The 20497-nt window shown below is 46.2% G+C and overlaps 1 protein-coding gene across 1 annotated transcript in view; it reads right to left on the bottom strand.

The window, feature by feature from the left end:
• Nucleotides 1-20497, bottom strand: part of COP1 (COP1 E3 ubiquitin ligase) — a 917107-nt gene that overhangs the window by 394018 nt on the left and 502592 nt on the right. Inside the window, exon 14 of the mRNA XM_086956597.1 lies at nucleotides 1901-1982. Within this exon, the coding sequence (XP_086812723.1) occupies nucleotides 1901-1982 (82 nt within the window). The remainder of the gene's footprint in view (nucleotides 1-1900; nucleotides 1983-20497) is intronic.

The following is a 20497-nucleotide window of genomic DNA, read 5'->3' as shown; positions in this document are numbered from 1 at the left end:
AAGTGATTGAAGAGTCTGGTCTCACTGTATTTTCGTACGGAGATGACTCTCAGATTATTTTCTCACTATCTGATACACAAAATAAAGAGCCTCTCACTCAGGCAAGGATTGTCTAATGTCGCTCTTTGGCTTAACAGCAACGCCCTAAAACTCAATGGCAATAAAGCCAAAGTCCTGATTCTGGGAGTTAACCACTGGCCGGTCATACTGGGACCGTTACCCGTGCCGGTTGATAAGGTTAAGAATCCCCGCTTCATCATCGATAACAATCTCTCCCTTAAGCAGCAGGTCTCCTGGCTTAAAGCCTCTTGCTTTTCCATTCTTAAATGACTCAAGAAAATCCTTCGGCTGTTTCCTCTAAGCACCCAGAGAACAGTGCTTCAGGCCCTGGTAGCATCCAGATTGGAGTATGGGAATGTACTGTATCTGGGCGCTGATAAGGCCTTGATTCATCATTTGCAGATCATCCAAAACGCGACCACCGCCTTCTTTTCCGGCTGCCGAGATATGCTTCCATCTCTGCCTTGCTCCACAAATTACATTGGCTGAAGGTTGACAAACTCATAAAATTCGAGAGCCTTATGTTACATGTTTCGAACTAGACTCGGTCTTGCCCTTTCTTATATCCAAGATCTGGTGTCTCCTTATGTCCCTACCCGATCACTGAGATCAGCTAACCTTGCACTGTTTACCACACCTAGGTTTCGTAGAGCTCGTATCAAGGGGCACTCCTTCTCCTTTTCAGGACCAAAACTCTGGAATTCTCTTCCGGTAGCTCTCAGGAACTGTAACTCATTGCTTACTTTCCGTAAGAACCTAAAAACCATGCTCTTCAACTGCCCTGACTGAGCCTTTTGTCACCTGGTTATGTTGCTGTGTCTCTTGCTTGATTCAGCATCTCTGTTTTCTGTCTGCCTCTAGGGCCGGGAGCCCCTTTTGGGTAGTTGAGTGCTCTATAAGTCTCAAATAAATAAATAAATACACTCATGATTCTACAACAAGCATGCCTTTCGTTGTAAAGGCGGTAAAGGTATATGATTGGTAAAGGTAGTCAGTGCTCTAGACTCAGCACAGAACTGGCTTCGGAGTGAATGGGCAGGGGTGGGGGGGTTCGTTGGGACGTCAATGGGATCAGGAAGTGGCTTGGTCAGTAGTTTTCAGGGCCGGGTGCGGGTTTTAGGGCTCAGGGCAGCTGCAAGTTTTCTGGTCAGGGCTGTTGTCGGGGTAGTTTTCAGGGCTCGGGCCGGGTTTTAGGGCTCACGGCTGGAGACAGTGTTGGTGGACGAGGGCGCTTTAGGGGTAAGGACTGGGATTGGAATCAGCAGTAAATTTGTGGAGACCAGCTCAATGTTAGTGTTTGGGTATTTTTCAAGGTTGGGGCCAGGTTTTAGCGCTCAGCGCTGGGGGCAGGATGCTTATCAGGGCTGGGAAGAAGGAAGGAGTTGTGTATATGGCTTAGGGGTATGAAAGAGGCATGCGCTGACAAAACATAAGCCAGCAAATAAGACTGACAATAAAGTCAACAATTGTTAAGCAATGGGTAGACTCTTCGCCCATTGTATGTAAACAAAATGTCTCACAAGCGACAGCGCATGAGCTGTCTGAGTCGAGACCTAAAAAGGAAGGGTTACACTCAGCAGTCCAAGATGTGAGGCATTAACAGCATGCCTGGTCATTTGTGGACTGATGAAAACTAAGAAACCATTTGAAAGTGTGCATAGAAAGGGAACTGCGTTTTATAGTGCTCAACTGAGGAAAAAGTGGCCTTGATGTTCTTGCTGGAAGTCTCCAGTTTTAACCTGTTTTCTTGAACATTTTCATTTTCAGAGTTTAAGCACGGACTTTAGTTTAACAGGGTCTTCTTTATTGCATGAAATAACACAAACTACTGCAGACGTACCTTTGGCATCGTCAGACCCGGAAGCCAGAAGTTTGGGGTCCATTAAGTTGAAATCAACACTCCAACACCTCTTCTCATGCTCCTTTAAAAACAAAAATGCAAACTTCAAAATGTACATCCTTACTTCATGGCTGAGCCATTCCATCAATAAAGTACCAAAAATAAAGGGGTCATGTAAAACAGGGTAATATGCAAACAAAAAATGTTTAAATAGAATTATAATTTTTTCCAGCCCAATAAAATTAACCTGGAGACCGACATCTTTCTGAAAATGAACATTTGGTACAGAAGCAGTACTGGAGACTACATCATCAGAAGGATGGAGGATAACTGAAGACTGTCCAGAAGTGCCACAATGGTGAACGGGTTAAACAAGTTCAAAACAGTATTCAATGTAGTAATTTCTGTATTCAGTCCATTAGCACTTCTTAGTTTTCATGTATACAAGATATTTTTCCTTGCAGGGAAAGGGAATGGAGTAATACCAGCGTCTGGGAAACTTCCACATCTCCGGGAACAGATGATATTAGCACACAGACATTAAAGCAGGAGACTGGTGGCACCTGAAACTCGCACAGTTTGGAATATTTCCACTAATTAACATTACCAAGATTCTGAAAGCTTTAGGCAACCAATTCAGCCAGAACTATTGCTTCACAATTTGCGACCATACTAAATATTTAATTTGGGTGGCCACTAGGAAGGCGCCTCTCCCTGGCTAATCCCACTACATCCTACATTCATTCATTTCCTTTTTTTCGGTTCGTAAAAAAATCAGTAAAGGCAATAATATACAATCATATCAATAAAACAGACACAAACCAAATACATATATGTACATCTAAAAACACTATAGATTAAAAAGTGCTGAAAACAAGTTACAGCCCTCTTGAAAGATATGTGAGGAACTTAAAATTTTCCTAAGGTTCTTTTTTGGACAAGAATTTTCTTGGATCTCAGATACCATATAGCTGTTAAACATTTAATGAAAAAGAAAACTGAAACACTCGTACTCATTCTTCATACTCTCTACATCATACATGGAAAGGAAATCTGCAGGATTGTCATATCTTTTACCAATCCTTCAGGGATGGAGGGAAATATACAGCCTTCCTCCTCTCTGTGCACAAACTTATCTGACTTCTTTGAGGGAAAAATTGAGTAAGTATACGCCTCATTTACAGCTGGGGCTGTGACAGTGGAGCCACATCCTTATGGGTTCAAAAATTCCAATGGCACCATCTCGGTATTTCTCCCTATAACTTTGCAGGAATAACTGGCTAAAATCCTGAGATGAAAGTCTGGCTCCCCCGAGGATCCCGGCCCCCCATAAGCTTTTTAGGTCCGTGGCACACGTGATTAACCCGGTATTAAATCACATTTGTAATACCTCGCTATCTACTGGCATTTCCCCTTATATTTGGAAACATGCTTTTCTACTACCTGTATACAAAAACGGAATGCTGACCCTACGGAGCTCAGCAATTACCGCCCGATCTCACTTCTGCCAGCACCTGCAAAAATGCTGGAAAAACTAGTGCTTGCCAACTTGCCAATTTCATAGAGGCACACAACATCTTGCATGGCACTCAGTCCGGTTTCAAGATATATCACGAGACGGCACTGGTGGAGGTGGCAGAAACTGTGAGAATGTGACTGTGGACGCATGGGATTCAGCAATGCTGATCCTTCTAGATCTGTCTGCAGCGTTCAACACATTTGCGCACCCAATTTTACTGGACAGACTCAAATAGCTGGGATTGCGGTGGGTAGTACTCTCCTGGTTCCAATCTTATCTTCAAGACCTCTCTCAAAGGGTCTTTCTCCAACCCCATCAATCTGAACTCAAGCCACTATGGTGCGGAGTACCTCAGGGGTCTGCCTTGAGTCCACTGCTCTTCCAACACCTATCTGGGGCCACTTTACACTCTCATTACATCTTGGCCTACACCTATGCGGATGACACTCAGTTGGTGTTTTTGTTCAAGGATCAATATGATGATTCGTTTGCCAGATTTAAGGGGTGTCTGAAGGACATCTCAAGCTGGATGAATAATAAAACTAAATGCAGACAATACGGACTTGTGCAGTTTTGTTGCTCCTGGCACCGTGGACTGTGGCAGAGTGTAAGAAGTGTGGGAACAAGGAGGTTTGCTGCAAACCCCGACAGGCAGAGTGTGGCAGCATGCTCGGAGGCACCTGCCTGGGCTCTCTCCCTTCTCAACTGGAGCGGTCCGCCCTCTGGGGCCGGAGGAGCGTTCATGTGGCTCGAAGGGAAGCTGCTCGCCTGCCCGTGCCTTTGGCGGGAGCATCATGGTTGCCGACCAGGGACCTGTGGACCTTGGGAGCATGCTCCAAGCTGGCTGCCGTGAGTGGCCTAGGGCACTGAGGAAGGAGTGTCATGCAGCCCGCAGGCTGGTGCTCATCGGACTGTTTGAGGCAGGCAGATTGGAACAGCCTGGTGACCGGGTGCGCTCTATGTTCCCAATGCACCGGAGCGGAGAACCCCTGCTGGGGGCAGTTTCTGAGAAGACCAGTCTGGAAGTGCGGCCGGGAGGCTTGCGAAGCTCCGCCCGTTTGGCCTGTCTACTGAAGCCTATGGCGGCGAGTGAAGGCCACAGATACTGACCTTAAAGGGTGCAGCAGGAAGGAGACTGGGACTACCACGTTAGCCTAGCCACTAGGTCAGCACCTAGAGACTTTGCCTGGTTGCCAGGGCCCGGTCTGTTGCTCCGTGGTCCCCCTGCTGCCAGGGGTGGGGTATTAAGGCTACCATTGCACACCATCTTCTGCTGGGAGATCGTGCCCCTCCCCCCCTCTGGTCCCACAACATACGACACAGCTCAGCCTGGGCCTGCCTATTAAACATCACGGCCTGAGTGCGCGCTGGTCCTTGGGGCATACCTGGAACTGAATAAACCGTCAGGGGGCCCTGAGTGCAACACCATGGATCATTATACAACCAGGTTTCCGCCTTGCAACACTCTACATGGGCGTCAACGGACAAAGCTAGCGAGGACGCTGAGCAACCGGCGGGGGAGTGCACGAGGGATGAACTATTGGAGACGATACAGGGCTCCTTCCTAGCCCTGGAGAACAAGATTGAAACTGTAGTCTCAGACAAGGTACGAGTGGTGGAAGGTTCCATTGAGGTATTGCAAGCAGAGGTGGCTTCCTCGAAAAAAAACAGGTCGCTGAGGTGACATCTCGATCTGGGGTCCTGGAGGCGAGGGTAGAGGAATTGGATAGCTGTCCATGCCACAATAATGTGCGTTTTTTGGGATTCCCGGAGCGAGCAGAAGGGAATCCTTGGGAATCCTGAGGCACAAAAGTTGCAAAAAAAAGTGGAGGGGTCAGGAGTTCTCTGCTTCTTATTTTGCCTATGATAGGGAGGTGACCATCTGTGTGGCCCAGGGATCCCCCTTTGTCTCACTTATTGCGAGGCAGACGTAGAGGGGTGCTATGTACTAATCAAGGGTTCTCTGGAGGAGAGGGGAGGGGAGGGAGATCACATTGCTCAATTCATATGCCCCGACCTGGACGACAGGTTTTTCATTGAGAAAGGTTGCAGGATCTGCTATCGGAAAGTATAAGATCCCCCATCATATGGGCGAGATTTTTTATTATGATTTGGAAGGTGTGGGAGACAGTCACCCCCCACTTCAGGATGGGAAGAAACCCTTGATGACAAGCTCTGGGAAGGGCGATGCAGAATCTGGGGCTGCAGTATGTGTGGCGCCTTTTGCACCCAGAGGGCCTCAAATATACATGTCATTCCCTGACGCACTATACTTATAGCGAGTTGGACCGCTTTTTGGTGGGTGACCTGGATTACGCCAGGATTAATGCTGTGACGCACATGGCTCGGTTTCTCTCTGATCATGCCCCGGCCCTACTGGTGTTGGACTGGAATGGGAGGTCAGATGGCTGCAGATCGTGGTGTATGCCCTCTGACTTGCTGGAGGACTCCAAGTGTAATGAGGACCTGCAAACTGTTCTGAGCAGGTATAGTGGCAACAATTGTGGGACAATGACAGGATCGTTGAATGGGGAGAATGTATGAGTACTGTGTGTGAGGTGCGTAGGACACTTATAAATCCACGAAGATCGATTGGCCACTCTTCAGAAACAGGCAGATTTTGCGGCTGGGGAGTGTGCTGCAGTACTGGAGGCCCACAGAGAGGTACTCTCGCTTTGGAAAACCTTGGACAAAACAGGTCTTAAATCCTACTGCCAACTCCTGCATAGGGAAGGGGACAAATTGGGTAAATTGTTTGCATGGATTTTAAAGAGAGAGATGGAGGTGCTGATCACTGTCTCAATACGGGATACACAAGGTCATTTGCATTCTCTGCGCCAAGATGTGCTGACGTCTCTTCAGGACCACTTCAAGTTAGTCTATAAGGGAGGGTCCCTAGATGTTGAGGGTAGGACGGAGGGCTTTCTCGCTCTGGCGGGGTTTCCACAGTTGCAGAGGACAGCCATGTTAGAATTGGAAAAGGAACTCTAAGTGGAGGAGGTGGGTGGGCCATTAAGGCTCTACACACATCTAAGGACCCTGGTGCGGATGGTTTCCCAGTGGAATTTTATCGGGCTTATTCCCCGACTCTCAGAGAGAAACTGCTTGCGGTTTATCAGGAAGCTAAAGTTAAAGGGCAATGAGAGAAGGAGTGGTATGCTTAATATTGAAACCTGAAGGGGATCCTAACGACCCATCCAACTACAGGCCCCTAACTATGCTTAATATCGATCTAAAAATCTTGTGCAAGATTCTGGTGACACGATTGGGGAAGGTTATCTGAGATCTAGTCCACGAGGGCCAATGTGGTTTATGCAGACGCACAGTGCTGCACACAGCATTCATAGATTGACACATGTGCTCCATGCTGTCCTGGATAGAGAGAAGGAGATGGCACTGATCTCACTGTTTTTAGAAAAGGCATTAGATACGATGGAGTTGGCCTTTCTCATGGCCTTATCTGGCCTTATCTGGGCTCTGGTGTTCGGTCCCACTTTCTGTGCCTGGATTCAGCTTCTATACACTTAGCCTTCAATATGTAGGGTGGGAAGGCAGCTCTATGAGTACTGGCAGGAGGGGAGGGGCACTTGTCAGGGTTGTCTCCCACGCCTCTGTTGTTCGCAGTGGCGATTGAGCTGCTTGCGCTATTGCTGTGTGCAGAAATGGCCCCCTGGGGCATTCGGGTAGGTTATAATAATCATGTGTTTTTTTCTATGTGGACGATGCGTTGGTGTATGTTTGTGAGCCGAGAGAGTCCATTGCGTTGTTAATGAGGCATCTGGGTGATTTCGATGAGGTTTCAGGACTAAAACTTAGCATTCGCAAGTCCCTGGTGTTCCTGGGAGGACTGATTGGGAAACAGCCACATCAGTTACCAGCTGTGGGCCTCTGATGGGAATTGGATGGGTTTTGCTATGTGGGTATCTGGGTTACCCATATGGAGGCCCAGCACCCGCATCAGAATGTCAACAGGGTGTTGTCCAGTCTGGAAAACTCAATATCCTTCTGGGATCTGCTCCCCCTCTCTCTGATGAGCAGTGTGGCAATAGCAAAATGGAATTTCTGCAGAGATGTCTGTATCTTGTGCAGAACTCTCTATTTCCACTTAAGGATTGCTTTTTCAGATGGTTGGACATCCTATTAGTGGAGCTTTTATAGGAGGGTAGGCGTAGTAGAAGTGGCGCTTGCAACATTGAAACAGGACACGGAGGATGGAGGCTTGGTGTTCCCGGATGTATAATTTCATTATTATGCTGCTCACCTACAGCACACAGCCCGATGGCTGGTCGAGTCTGACAACTAGGAGAAGTGGCTTGTGGGAGCTGGACTTGGGGGGGGGGGAGGGGGGGGCAGCTGCCTCAGCTGCTAATGTGGGGGTGGAGGTCAGAGGTCCAGTTGCCATATTTGATTACCCACACTGCAGGGATCTGGGAAAGGGTGGTTCAGAGGGTTCACCGTAGGGCTCCCTTTAGTAGGGAACTGAAACTGTGGGCTCTGGCGCTCTTTACAAACATTGACTCCACCATGTCTATGGAGCTGTCGAGGGAAGGGGGTTGCCTGGAAGCAGGTGACCCTTACCCTGACGACACCTTCATATCGTTCCAGGATCGTCAGGACTCATTTGGGGTGGGACTAGTTAATTTTCGCCATTATGCCAATATGGAGAGTGTGGCCAAAGATCTTTGGGTGGATTTTCTGGCAGACCCACGTCCATCGGAGTTCCTTGAGGGCCTCGTTGGATGGGGAGGTGCGCCATATCATCACTCATTTCTACAAAGACCTTAGGAACTGCATGCAGCCGCTGCAGTATCCTGCACGAAGGGCCTGGGAGGAACACATTTATTTAAAACATTTGTTAAGCACATAGCTACCGAGGGCATCCCAGTGCTGAAAACTGTGCAAACACAAAGACTACCAAACCAAGTTAAGGAAAACCCCAGGTTTTGAGGGCTTTACCAAAGGCCAAATGATTGGGTTCAATATGCATGCTGTGGGGAAGGGATTTCCATAACCTAGCAGCATTATATGTAAACAAATGTCCACCACTTTTTGCCCTTTTAATTCTGGGAACCAAGGCAAGGCGGAGGTCATCCGATCACAGACATCTGTTCGCTCGATAGGGCAGAATGATGGACCGGTTAATGAACGGTCCCTCCCGTGCTAGTATCTTATGAGCAATGCAGAGTGCTTTAGATTTAATTCTCTCCTGAATGGGAAGCCAATGAAGGGAACTCAACGCTGGTTTCGCCGATTGGCGGTTTGGAATCCGAAGGAGTATCCGTGCTGCACAATTTTGCACAGTTTGTAACTTTGAGATGGTAGCATTGGGGGCTCCTAGATACAAAACATTCCCGTAGTCCAGGCGAGAATGAATTAAAGCCTGGACCATAAGCCTACTTGCTAGGAAAGGTAGCAGCGGCAGAATTTTCTGGAGCATCCTAAGGATACCATAGCAGTAGCTGCCAATTTACAGGCCTGATACTTATAGTTAAGAACACAATCGAGCCAGATACCCAAACTCTTGACATGGAAGTGCTGATCTCCGATACGGACAGGGAGATGGCGCTAGCCCTGGTTCGCACTGTATCCTGCAATAATCGCTTCAAACTATTAAATTTCTATTTCGTACACTACACATACCTCACCCCTCACAGCATTAACAAGACAAACCCCGTGAGGAATGCAGTCGGTTTGTGATGTGGGAAGGGTGGTGCCACCTTTCTGAATTTAGCCTGGGAGTGTATTTCAGTTCAATCCTACTGGGCACAGTTGGCACCTCGCTTAGAGGCAGCCACAGCGATTGGTTCCCATTGGGATTGGTGGTGTGCCCTAGAGGTTGTAGGATCCCTCATAGATTGGCCCAAATAGCCCTGCTCCTGGTGAAGAGGCTGGTGGCTATTGGGTGGATGGAGGGGACGAGCCCCGCTGTTGACCTTAATTTTTATTTTTATTTTTTTTTACTCCTCATCTCACCGTGTCAAGTCTTTGTGGAACCTTTACAGCCGTAATCCATCTCTAGGGGCCACCAGGCTGACCACCTTTACTTGGGTCACCCGACCTCCTCCCCTTTAGTACCGGGGACATGGTGTAATCATAGGAGTGCCCGAATCAGTCTTAAGTCCCTTCCCCATCTTATAAGAGGATGCCAGATGTTAAGCAGCTTCTCCTCAGCCCTTTCGTATTCCAACCGGGCCATACTAAATGATGATCTTAACCAGTCCTCACTGCTCGGGGGTAGGTGGTCCTTCCACCTCTTACATATCTCTCTCCTAGCCAGCAGTATCAAATATAGGAGGAGCCCTTTTTCCACACTAGTAGCTGACTGAAAGAACAGGCCGTCATCCCCAAAAATCACTAGGGAGGGATTGACTTTAATCACAGAGCTAAAAAGTCCTGACAGAGCCTGTCCTATCTCAGTCCAAAATTGATCTAGCTCTTTACAATCAAAAAACATATGTATATCGTTGGCCAACAATTCCTGACATCTTGGACATTTCGGTGGAGGTAGAGGGGCTAATTTCCCGATTTTATAGGGAGTGTAGTAAAGTCTATTCACCACGAAGAAATGTTTTTTTTAAACATGCAGGCTTTATATGTTTATACAAGATCTTCAAAGATGGTTCTAACATATCCTCTGCCTGCATAGCCAGTGCAGAGTTGTTCCAAACCCCTTCTGCCGCTGGCATCCCTGTGTCATCTCCTTTTATTAATTGCTGATACCAAACGGCGATTTCTTTAGAGATTGGTGTAGATGATCGAATAAGCCTTTCTACTACCTCATTGTTCCCCATCTCTTCCACTTCTGCTGTATGCCAGGACACTAGTTGAAGATATTTAAACCTTGACAGATCTATCCCAACCTTGGCCCTCAAATACTCCCATGGGTGTATACCATCCTCATACATTAGCTCCTCCCACTTCATTATCCCAGCTCTTTGAATGGGTACAGCCAGGGCATCTTTTAAGCAGTCCGGGGTACCAGGTGAGTCCCAGATTGGAGATGAGGCTGAATAATACCCAATTCCACATCCTACCCTTATCCTGTACCATATCTCCAGGGCTGTTTTTAAAATCTTTAAACAAACCCTCTTGAAGTATCTTGGGGAGCTGAACTTATACATAAATGTGTCATTCCTCCCTTCTATTCTAACCATTTCCTGCAATAGTTTGCCCCAGGGTGAATCATCTGGCCTAGTGAGTAACGTGCGGAGACTCTTAAACTGAAAAGCCACAACATAGAAGCTGATATCGGGGAGGGCTAAACCACCTTTTAATAATCTTCTTCCGAGTTTTTTCCAGGATAAGCGTGTCCCTTTATTTCCCCACACAAAACTCCCAATCTTACCCTGTATCCTTTTTACATCTTTCTTGGGGAATAGTAGCGGTATAGTAGAGAAGAGATATGTAAGCTTTGGAAGAACCACCATTTTTTCAAAGTTCACTTTCCCGTATATTGTTAATGGGAGATTTGTCCACCTACTGAACAATTTTCCTTAGTAGTTCTGTCTAAGTTTATTTTAGGGATCCGATCTAATTCCTTCACTATATAAATCCCCAGATATCTGAACTCCAAGCTCTCCACTCCTGCCCAATGATCTAAATTCCAGCACATAACCTCCGTCTTAGATCCATTCACCTTATAGCCGGATAGTGCCCCAAACTCTGCTGTCAATTCCTCTATCTGGGGTATGGCTGTAACTGGGTCTCTCGTATACAGGATCAAGTCGTCCGCGTAAAGGGCCAATTTGGAAATATACTGTCCAGATTGGAAGGGTGCTATAATAGGATCGAGCCTTATTGCCTGCGCCAAAGGTTCAATATACAAATTGAACAGTAACGGCGAGATAGGGCAGCCCTGCCTGGTTCCCTGCTTGATATTAAAGACTGATGTTAGTGTTCCATTTAAAACGATCCTAGCGGAGGTTCCCCTGTAAGAATTATGTAGTGTACTGATGAAAAGTGGCCCAAACCCCATTGTTTCAAGGACTACCCAGAGGTATTTCCAGCAGACTTTATCGAACGCCTTGGCAGCGTCGAGGGCTATCACTGTCAAGGGTTCTGACTTTCGTACTGCTAGATCGATGTTTCCCAGTAGGAGGTGCGTTTGATCCTCAATATGCCTACCCGCCACAAAGCCCTTCTGGTCCTCATGGTTCAACGTGGGTATCAATTTGGCCAATCTCCCTGCCAAAATGCCCACAAAGATTTTATAATCTACATTTAGCAGGGAGATTGGTCTGTATGAGTCTGCTCTCTGAGGGTCCTTTCCGGGCTTCAAAATTAAAACTATTAAAGCTTCCCTCCAGGAGTTTGGGACCCTACCCTTTGGTGAATAGATTGAATTAAATATGATTTCTAATATCGGACAGAACTCCTCAGTTAGATGTTTATATAGCTCACTGGGTAATGCGTCTGTGCCCGCAGCTTTTTTGTTCTTTAATTTCTTAATCTGTACTGAAATTTCTTCTATTGTGATAGGGGCATCCAGGGTGTTCCTCCCCTCCTCAGATAGCCTAGGCAAATTCTTGTTGCTCAACCATGTATATATGGCTTCAATAGGCAGATCCACCTCTTCTCTATATAGGCTTGAAAACAAGGGAAGAAGACAGTTCTGCATGTCCTCAATATTTCTTGATGTTTCTCCATTATTGTTATTGATTATTAACTCCTTTATGTCATTCCTTGCACGGTCAGTTCTAGATTTCCACGCTAGTAATGCTCCTGCCTTTTCCCCATATTCAAAATTATCCATCCTATTGGAATCCCACTGAGCATTACACTTAATGTCTAGATGCCCTCTGTAAGTTTGTTTAGCTGATTCTAGATCCGATTCGATCTGGGAGAGTTTTCCCTGCTCATTGATTTGTATATTCATCCTTTCCTGCTCCAACTGTCCTATTTTAATCTCAAGATCTTTAAGTACCCTTGCCGCCGATCTGTTCTTGGCACAGATTATTGCATGAAGCTTCCCTCTGAGCCCTGCCTTATATGCGTCCCATATATAATCAAAAGTAGTGGACCCCATATTAAATAGAAAAAATTCTGCTGTATATGCCCGAATAGATTGTATTGTCTCTGTACTAGAAAGAATAGACCTCTTTAATGTCCATCTAGACTGTGTCTGCGTTACACCTTTCACATAGACTAACTGGAGAGGGGAATGGTCAGATAGAAGGCTAGGCTTTACTTCTACTTTCTTTATGTCTTTAATTGAGTGCCTATTTGTAAACATGTAATCTATCCTCGAGGCATGCTTAGATTTCTTGCTGTAAAATGTATGTCCCTGTACTGCACCCTGCTTAGTTCTCCACACATCCTCCAAATCTAGATCATGAATCATATTCTTTAGTGCGCGCCGTATCTTTGGTGCCCCTACGTAATTACTCCTGTTGGATCTATCCCTTATTGGGTCCAATAGCACATTGAAATCTCCACCCACAATATACGGTGGTGCCTCCAACATCAAAATAGATTGTAATTTCAAGATGTAGGAAGGGTCATCCATGTTAGGGCCATAAAAGGAGGCACACACGACATCTATACCATTCAACAACATCTTTACTACAATCCATCTCCCAGATGAATCTGCGTGGACCCCCTAACTGTTGCCGAAGTACCCTGTTTCACAAGTATAGCCACTCCCCTGTTGTGTGCTGTCTGAAGCGAAATCTCAAAATCTTTTATCCATTTAACCTTCGAGAATATAGATCGACTTTCGAGTACACTCAGATGCGTCTCCTGTAGTAGGCAGATCTGGGCACTCGAGATTTCCAGATATTTAAGAAGAAGTCTCTGTCTACGTAGACATTGCATTCCATTCACATTCCATGTGACAAAGGTGGTCCGTTTATCCCTTAAACTTTGTTCTCCCATCATTCTTCCTACTGCTTGACGAGCATAATTCCATACCACTAGTGAGATGAGTAATTTTCTGGTTTTTTTCCCTATGCCCCCCCCACCCTGTGCTCCCCCTCTCCCCCCACCCCACATACCTTCCCCCAGTGCCCTACCCCCCCATTGGGAACCCTCCCTTCCAATAGGCTAGGCCTTTTTGGCTGGGCTCTCTCTCTTAGATGCAATTTTAATATTTATTAAACAATAATGCTCTGTTTATTCATTAATCGCCATATTACAGCTCTTAGCGGCTCTGGTCATTCATGGTTTTTGACTCCCTACAAAAAACATAAGGGGGAATAAAAGATGCACCACTTCTAGATACGGAAGGGGGAGAACTTCCTATCCTTATCATTCACTTCTTTTAGAGCTTTTTTTTTTCTTTTTTACTTTTCAAAATCAATTCATCAGCTTCCTCCCCTGTTTTGACCAAGTGCATGTGGTTGTTCCACATCACCCTTAAATGTGCCGGGAACGTTAACTGTGCCTTGACCCCCAAACTATTCAATTCATCCAGTCTTTTCCCCAGTTCCCATTGTCGGGTAGCTGTCACATGGGAGATGTCCGACCTTATTTGGAAATTAAAGGTGTTGGAACTATTGAATGCAATTGTTTTTTCTTTCAGTGCTGATGATAAGATTTGCTCTTTTACCGTGTAAGTCAAGAAATTCACCAGGATTTTCCTTGGTTTCTGCCTGGCAGGATTCCTTCGAAAAGGATCTCGATTAACCCTTCGAATTTCCTGCACAAGATCAACTGTTTCATCTCCTTTCAGAACAGTCCCCCTTATCAACAATATCACAAAGCCCTTTAAATCAGCTCCTTCCATTGCTTCTGGCACATTGAGTATTTTTAAGTTATTCCGCCTGGAGTGGTTCTCCAGCCTCTCAATGTCCTCTTTTAACTCTTGGTTTTGTGCACTTAGTTTCGCCACTACCTCATCAGTAAAGCGCACTGACTCCCTTATCAATGGAACTTGTTTCTCCAACACTTCTGTCCTTAACATGGCATCATCTAGTCGTTTTGCCAAAACTTCACATGAAGCCTGAATAGCGGCCTGGTTGGCTTCAGAAGTCATAAAACGGCTAGCTAATTCTGATTGATTACTTTCCGAAACCGTAAATCTGTTTGATATTTCTTCCTTCATAGTTAGAAGGATATCCGCCAGCGTTGAAGAGGACACATCAGTTTTACTAGTGGCCAACTTACTGGCACCAGTGCACGCTAGCCCTCCCTGCAACTCGGGCATTACGGGGTTTTTCTGATGTTCGGTAGGCAAGGGACTAATTGGGGGAAGATTCCTCTCCCCCGTGACTCCATCACCATCTATCAACACAGAGAACTTGTTGGAGAGGGTCACGTCTGGGTGTATGGTCAAATTTGCCGTCAGCTCTCCCCCTTCATCCGCTGGCATCTCGTCCATCCCCCCCATTGATTTTAGCCATTTCCTCAGTGCTTTTCTTTTGCTCTACCACTGTACCCTGCTTTGTGATGCCCTTTTGTGCGGTTGAGACCAATGCCGGTGATGGTGTTTTCGTGGGCTTTAGTGATTTAGATGGCGTCTGAGAGGTACTAGTAGCCATTACTTTATAGTACGTTTTCAATGAGGGGGTAACCTTAGTGTATGATGGAACCCCTTTCTTGGTTTTAACTTTCCTTTTAGGTGTTCTTACCACAGCCTCCTCTTGACTTCTATCCGGACTACTAGTTTTGCCCTTGCTTTTGCCTTGCCTTTTCGACTTTACAGACACAATAGGCGGGGACACTCGCATGGGGTACCCAGAGTTTTCACAAAGGGGGTCTTGTGTTAACCTGTCCCTCAGTGCATACCTATTCACTCTTCCCCCTTGGATTTGGCCCAGGACAACTTCTCTTTTCTTTTCTTCCGTCTCCACCGTACTTCTAACGTCTTCCACTAATTCAGATTTAATTTGGTCATACACACCCCTCTCTTTACCCCCCTCAGGGAATATAGTTTTGCCATCCATCCATCCCCTTTTCTGCAACAATGCCGTGGCGCCCTCTTTCTCCCGAACAGTCAATTTTAGATATTTCGAAGATTCAAGTAAACCGGGATAATCCGCACCTCCAATAATCCGCTTCAGAGTATACTTTCCCCAGTGCCCCTCCACAGGAGTTACTAGTACTCTGCTTAGTCGGTGTAGGTGTGTTTGTGCTCGCGCTTGTGTTTGTTGGTTCAATGATGGTGAAACAATCTTATTCGTCACATTCGACAACTTAACAATGTTAACCACCCTGTTTGCGCTGTTTTGGGTACTAGAACAACATATATCAGGGATATTGGAGATGTTGAAACACTTTAGAACAGGTACACTCTTACCGCTACCATATTTATGGGAAGCCTCACTTCTGTTACCTCCTTCCCTCCACAATACCCGAGCTGCTCCCAGCGACCCCAACAGACTACGGGCTGAATCACGTCTCCTTCGAGCGGAGGCTGCCTCCTCCCACCGTGTATGGTTGATCTCCCGGCCGCTGCCTCCAACTATGCAGCCGCCTTCATATGAGCGTGGAGCTTTCTTCACATCTCCCGCTCCTCACACGCTCTCCACCAAGCCTCGTCGCTCGACTCCTGCTCCCATTAAGGTCGTCTCCGCCTTCACTGATGAGGAGACCGAAGAGCTGGGCAAACCGCCACCACCGCACTCCCCGATGCGGCGTCCACCTCCTCCTCAGCAAAACCCCTGCACGTCTCCCGTCCTCCGCTGTCAAAATCGCCCTGCTCCGCGTTCGCCTCCGCAGTCCGTCACCACAAGAGACCGAAGAATCTAAAGGCGCAGAGACTGAGAAAATGAGCGCCACTTCAACATGCTGCTGCCGCTGCCATCCACTCTCAAGGTAAGGAGAGCATCCTTCGCGCCTGCATCGCCGAGCTGAGCCGCGGCCGCTTAGCTTACAGCCGCCATGTTCCCCCGGAAGCTCGTCCCGCTGCTGACCTGAAGGCAAAAGGATTTGATGGAGTGGGGTGTCTGTGGATGAACAACAGATGTGCCTCTCCTCTATTGATGAAGGGGCGTCCACGGCCATATTACAGTGGGTACAGCTGATGGTTTTTTTCCAAGAAGATAGGGACTGTCCCATGGAGAACAGCTCAGGAGGGGAGGATTGGAGGGTGCTAGAAATGTCTCTCTCTGTTGGTTTCATGACGACCAAGTGGGCCTTCATAGGCAGCTGCGTGTTTCGGAGCTCAATGTCTTGGTTCTGTTTTATGCTGTATAGGAACACCCTCGGATATATGTATATTCCATAAATGTAATGTAGATCTGGTTGGACTGCACACGGTTTTATTTAATGTCGACTGCAGTCTCATCCGGATTTGCCAACATGCACAGTATGTTTGTTGTTAGTAAAAAACAAAAAAAATACAGTTAAAAAAAAATGAGTGAATTTTTTTCAAAGAAATGGTCTTCAAAAGCAAAGAGCACAGTAGCTGTTACTGCTTTGTAGATCACCTCCAAGCAAACCTGCTTTCCTAAAGTCATTGGCACTGTTAAGGCCCTAACAAAACAGATAGGCAAATCTTCTGGAGGGATGTAGCAGAGAAGAGTAGCATCCCAGTCAGACTCACCAACGCCTCAAGTGAGTGGTAGTCCATCCAGATCACAAAGGCACAGCCACTTTTTTAGCAGTTTATTTCCTACAGTTTAATATTCTGCTGCAGGATATGAAGAGTGCTGACACAATGATATTATCAAAGGGTTTCGGTTCCGGAGGACAAAGTTCAGTCCAATGCACCCACTAGATCTCTTTGTATCAGAAGATATAAAGAGATTACATTGGATGTTGTGGTCCAATCAGATGCCTAGGTTGCCAGCATTTATTAAGGTATTGTTTGAGGTCAACAATCCCTTATGTCTACTTGTCTTCAGCAGTGAAGAATCCTTTATTTTGCTCTCTGGGCTGATTATTTTCGGAGCACAGCTTCTCTCCTGCTGAAGTGTTCAGTGAGATAAAGAGAATTATGACCTATAAGGGCTGCGGATAGAGGTCAATGTCAGATGGTGATTAGTAAAGGAAAAGGCCTAAGTATTAAAATATACCAGCAACTATTTACAGTGAGCAATAAAGAATTACAAGGGTTACAGCACATTAGGCTGCACGGTAGAGGCTTGTTAAACTTCATTATAGTGTCGAACTGATGGGTTTTGACCACAATGGCACATGTTTCCAATAAGCATTGCCAAAGACATCAGAGTCGGTCCCAAGGAGAAAGTAAACAATACCTCTAGAAGGGCAGATGTGACAAAAGAAGCCACCAGCACCAAACTCGGTGCACTAAAGCAAATGCCATAACCTCATATTCATCAATTGTAAAAACATTTGACGTGGGTGCTATGGGGAAGGGATACTAGTCTCCAGACAGTTAAACATAGTGACAGCGTGTTCCATCAACAATCCGAAATGGCCAGCTGGGACACTCAGAGCTGATATCATAAGATACGAAGGCAACATCTTGGGATATGCTACAACATTTTCAGGAGCCAACCTGGAAGATGCCAGAGTTGAAGATCTCCGTTTGTTTTATGTTCTCATTGTCCTGCTTGGAGCTAATTTTGGATTGGAAGTATCTTTTGGGATCCTAAGAATAGGACTCTCTCTAGACCAACAAAACTCAGGTCAGTTGGTGGGTGATCTTACAGTATTTGAAGGGATTGAATTCTTTGTGCGCAAAGAAAATGTACCCAATTTAAAGTTCAAGCAGACCAAGAAGCTAGACTAAAAATAGTCAGCCTAGTTCAACGAGTTTGTTCAATCGGATGTAATCTTAGAGACCATTTAACTTCCTCAAAAGAATTAAAACCCCTAACTGGAAAACACCACCATTGTCCACACTGAACCTGAAAACTACAGACTAAATCGCAAAGACAGTGTTATCTCCAGCAGACTATTTAGAAACAATGCCCTAGCCATTAAACGTGGCAGATCCAGTGCTGCAAAATGATTGCAAGGGGACAACATCCTGGAGATATAAAAATACCAAAATCAGTACAGACAGAAAGTGCGCTCCAAAATAGGGTATCTCATCTGTATTATACTTGGAGCTGCCTATTGAAAGGTTTTGAATTACTGAGAGTGACTCTCTATGCCAGTGTGTTCAATTACTTGCAACTTGGAGGGCATGTAGCTCACTCTAACGTGTATATAAAGAATTTCTCCAAGCTATACAGTGGTTGTGTCATGGGATTGGCTTACATCTCACAGCAGGACTTACGCCAGTGCTCTCTTTAAGCTGGTGTTTGTAGCGCCATGATATCTAAGTCAGTTCCATTAATTACTTCCTGACCCACATTTCCCCACGTGCCTTTTCCTTTTTTAAATTGTGGCCACTCTTCTGTTGATTCTTTGGAATAGCAGCACTTTTTTAGGTTTCGCCTGCACTGTGCTTGAGAATTCATTGTATTTAATATGAATCTTAAAAGGGGCTTACATACCGGCCTCACTTTTCATTGGTTAGTGTGCTTGCCACTTACTTTTTCTTTGTTTCTATTGGCTGGAGCACACTATTTCTTGTTGTTCTCCTGTGTGTTTCTCTTATCAGTCTCCCATGGCCCAAGTACTGCTTTGATCCGCGTAGTGGGACTTTTTATTGTTTTTTAAGCGTGTGCGTGTTTTTCAACTGCTGTCATTTCTATAAGGAGGCTTACAAGTTTTTATTTGCCCTCTGATCCGGTGTCTTTCATTTGTTTCTCTTTTTTCTGTTTCACTCTGCTCTGTAACTTACACTTCTTCTACAAGGCTTAAAACGCATCCTTCACCAAACCTTGATTTGAGCCTGAGCCCTGCCTCTGGGTTTTGCATGCAGCTGCGACGCCAGAGGTTCTTCTTAATTTGTGGGGCTCATCCCGGTTTCAAGTGAACCAGCACGCCTGTTTTTCACATCTATGTGAAACAGTCTTAAATGTGTTACTGAGGAACAGGTGATACAGTAATGCAAATTTGGTCAGAGGAAAGACGCTGTGTTAGGCTCCATTTGGTAATGCTAGGTAGAGGAGAGGCACAGAACTTCCTGGTGTACGGCTTATGTCCCTGTATTGCAGTGACTGGGCCATATGTCCCTTTCTAAAGTCAGGCCGCAGTGGTGCTAAACTGCCACAACAGACGTCCTCATGAAGCTCTGAAATCCAGATGTAAAGGCACGCAGTCACCAACAGGTGTCCTCGGGAAGTGGTGCCATTAGCTACAATGACACCAAGTTACCAATATTGGCCCCTTTCAATGTGGAAGAGTGACCCCCCTGCAGATCCCACCAACAGAAGCCTGCTTCCCAGGGAAATAAGCAGCAGACTGGTCCCTTGGTCACCCACGGTTACCCAACCCCCATGCCCAAGCTTGAACTAAGCTCAGAGGCCAATACTTACTGTTGAGCTGCTAAAGTATTAAAATTAAGGCCACTTAAGAGTGTTAGCGCGAGCATGGTTCGACTGACAAAGGGAGGTAATCAACGATTAATATTCTACATAAAACATTAGGCATTAAATTAATTCCTTACTCCTCTGTCAGCGGTAAAAGGTTAACAAGTAAGTACTGTGGGAAAAAGATTTTGCCCTACCTTCATCTTTCACACTGCTATTTCTTGTCAAAACCTTTACTCAAAGACAATTCATAATTTCATATAGGTTTCTACTATATTTTCATACTTCTATAACAGACATCCTAAAACATGTCCTACAAAATCAAAACGTTCATGAGGTTATCACTGCCACTAGCAGTGCAAGCAAAAACTCTGAGCTCCAGTTTTCGGAAGCCAATAACTGCCCTTGACCCTGTTTTCCAGGCCAGTCGCTCCCCACGCCGAGCAGCTCCACCGGACTGCGCCCTTGCTCCAGTGACCAGCCGCTGCTCCTGAGGGAGTTCGAGGCCCGCCTCCACCCGCAGGCCACCAACTGCGCCTCATCTCTAGTGGCCAGTGGTAGGCCTTAGGTTTGCTTGTGCCCTCTCATTTTTCTGCCTATGAGAGCTGTTTCTGCACTGTATTGCTTTGTGACCTTATTGTACTGTTTTTTGGTATTGCCTGCATTTGCTTCTGCCTTGTTCCCTGCCTTTGCCTGTGCTTGTTCCCCCTTCATGCCCGCTCCCCGCAGATCCTGCCAGTGCGTCCCCGCCCCCATTGGCTCTCTCCCCCCACCCAGCTGCTCCTCCCTCCCACCTCCCCTTCTTATGGC

Source organism: Lissotriton vulgaris, chromosome 1_1 (genome assembly GCF_964263255.1).
Source record: "Lissotriton vulgaris chromosome 1_1, aLisVul1.2, whole genome shotgun sequence".
Classification (NCBI taxonomy): Eukaryota; Metazoa; Chordata; class Amphibia; order Caudata; family Salamandridae; genus Lissotriton; species Lissotriton vulgaris.
Note: the sequence above shows the minus strand (reverse complement) of the source record. Positions and strands in the feature narration are given on the sequence as shown.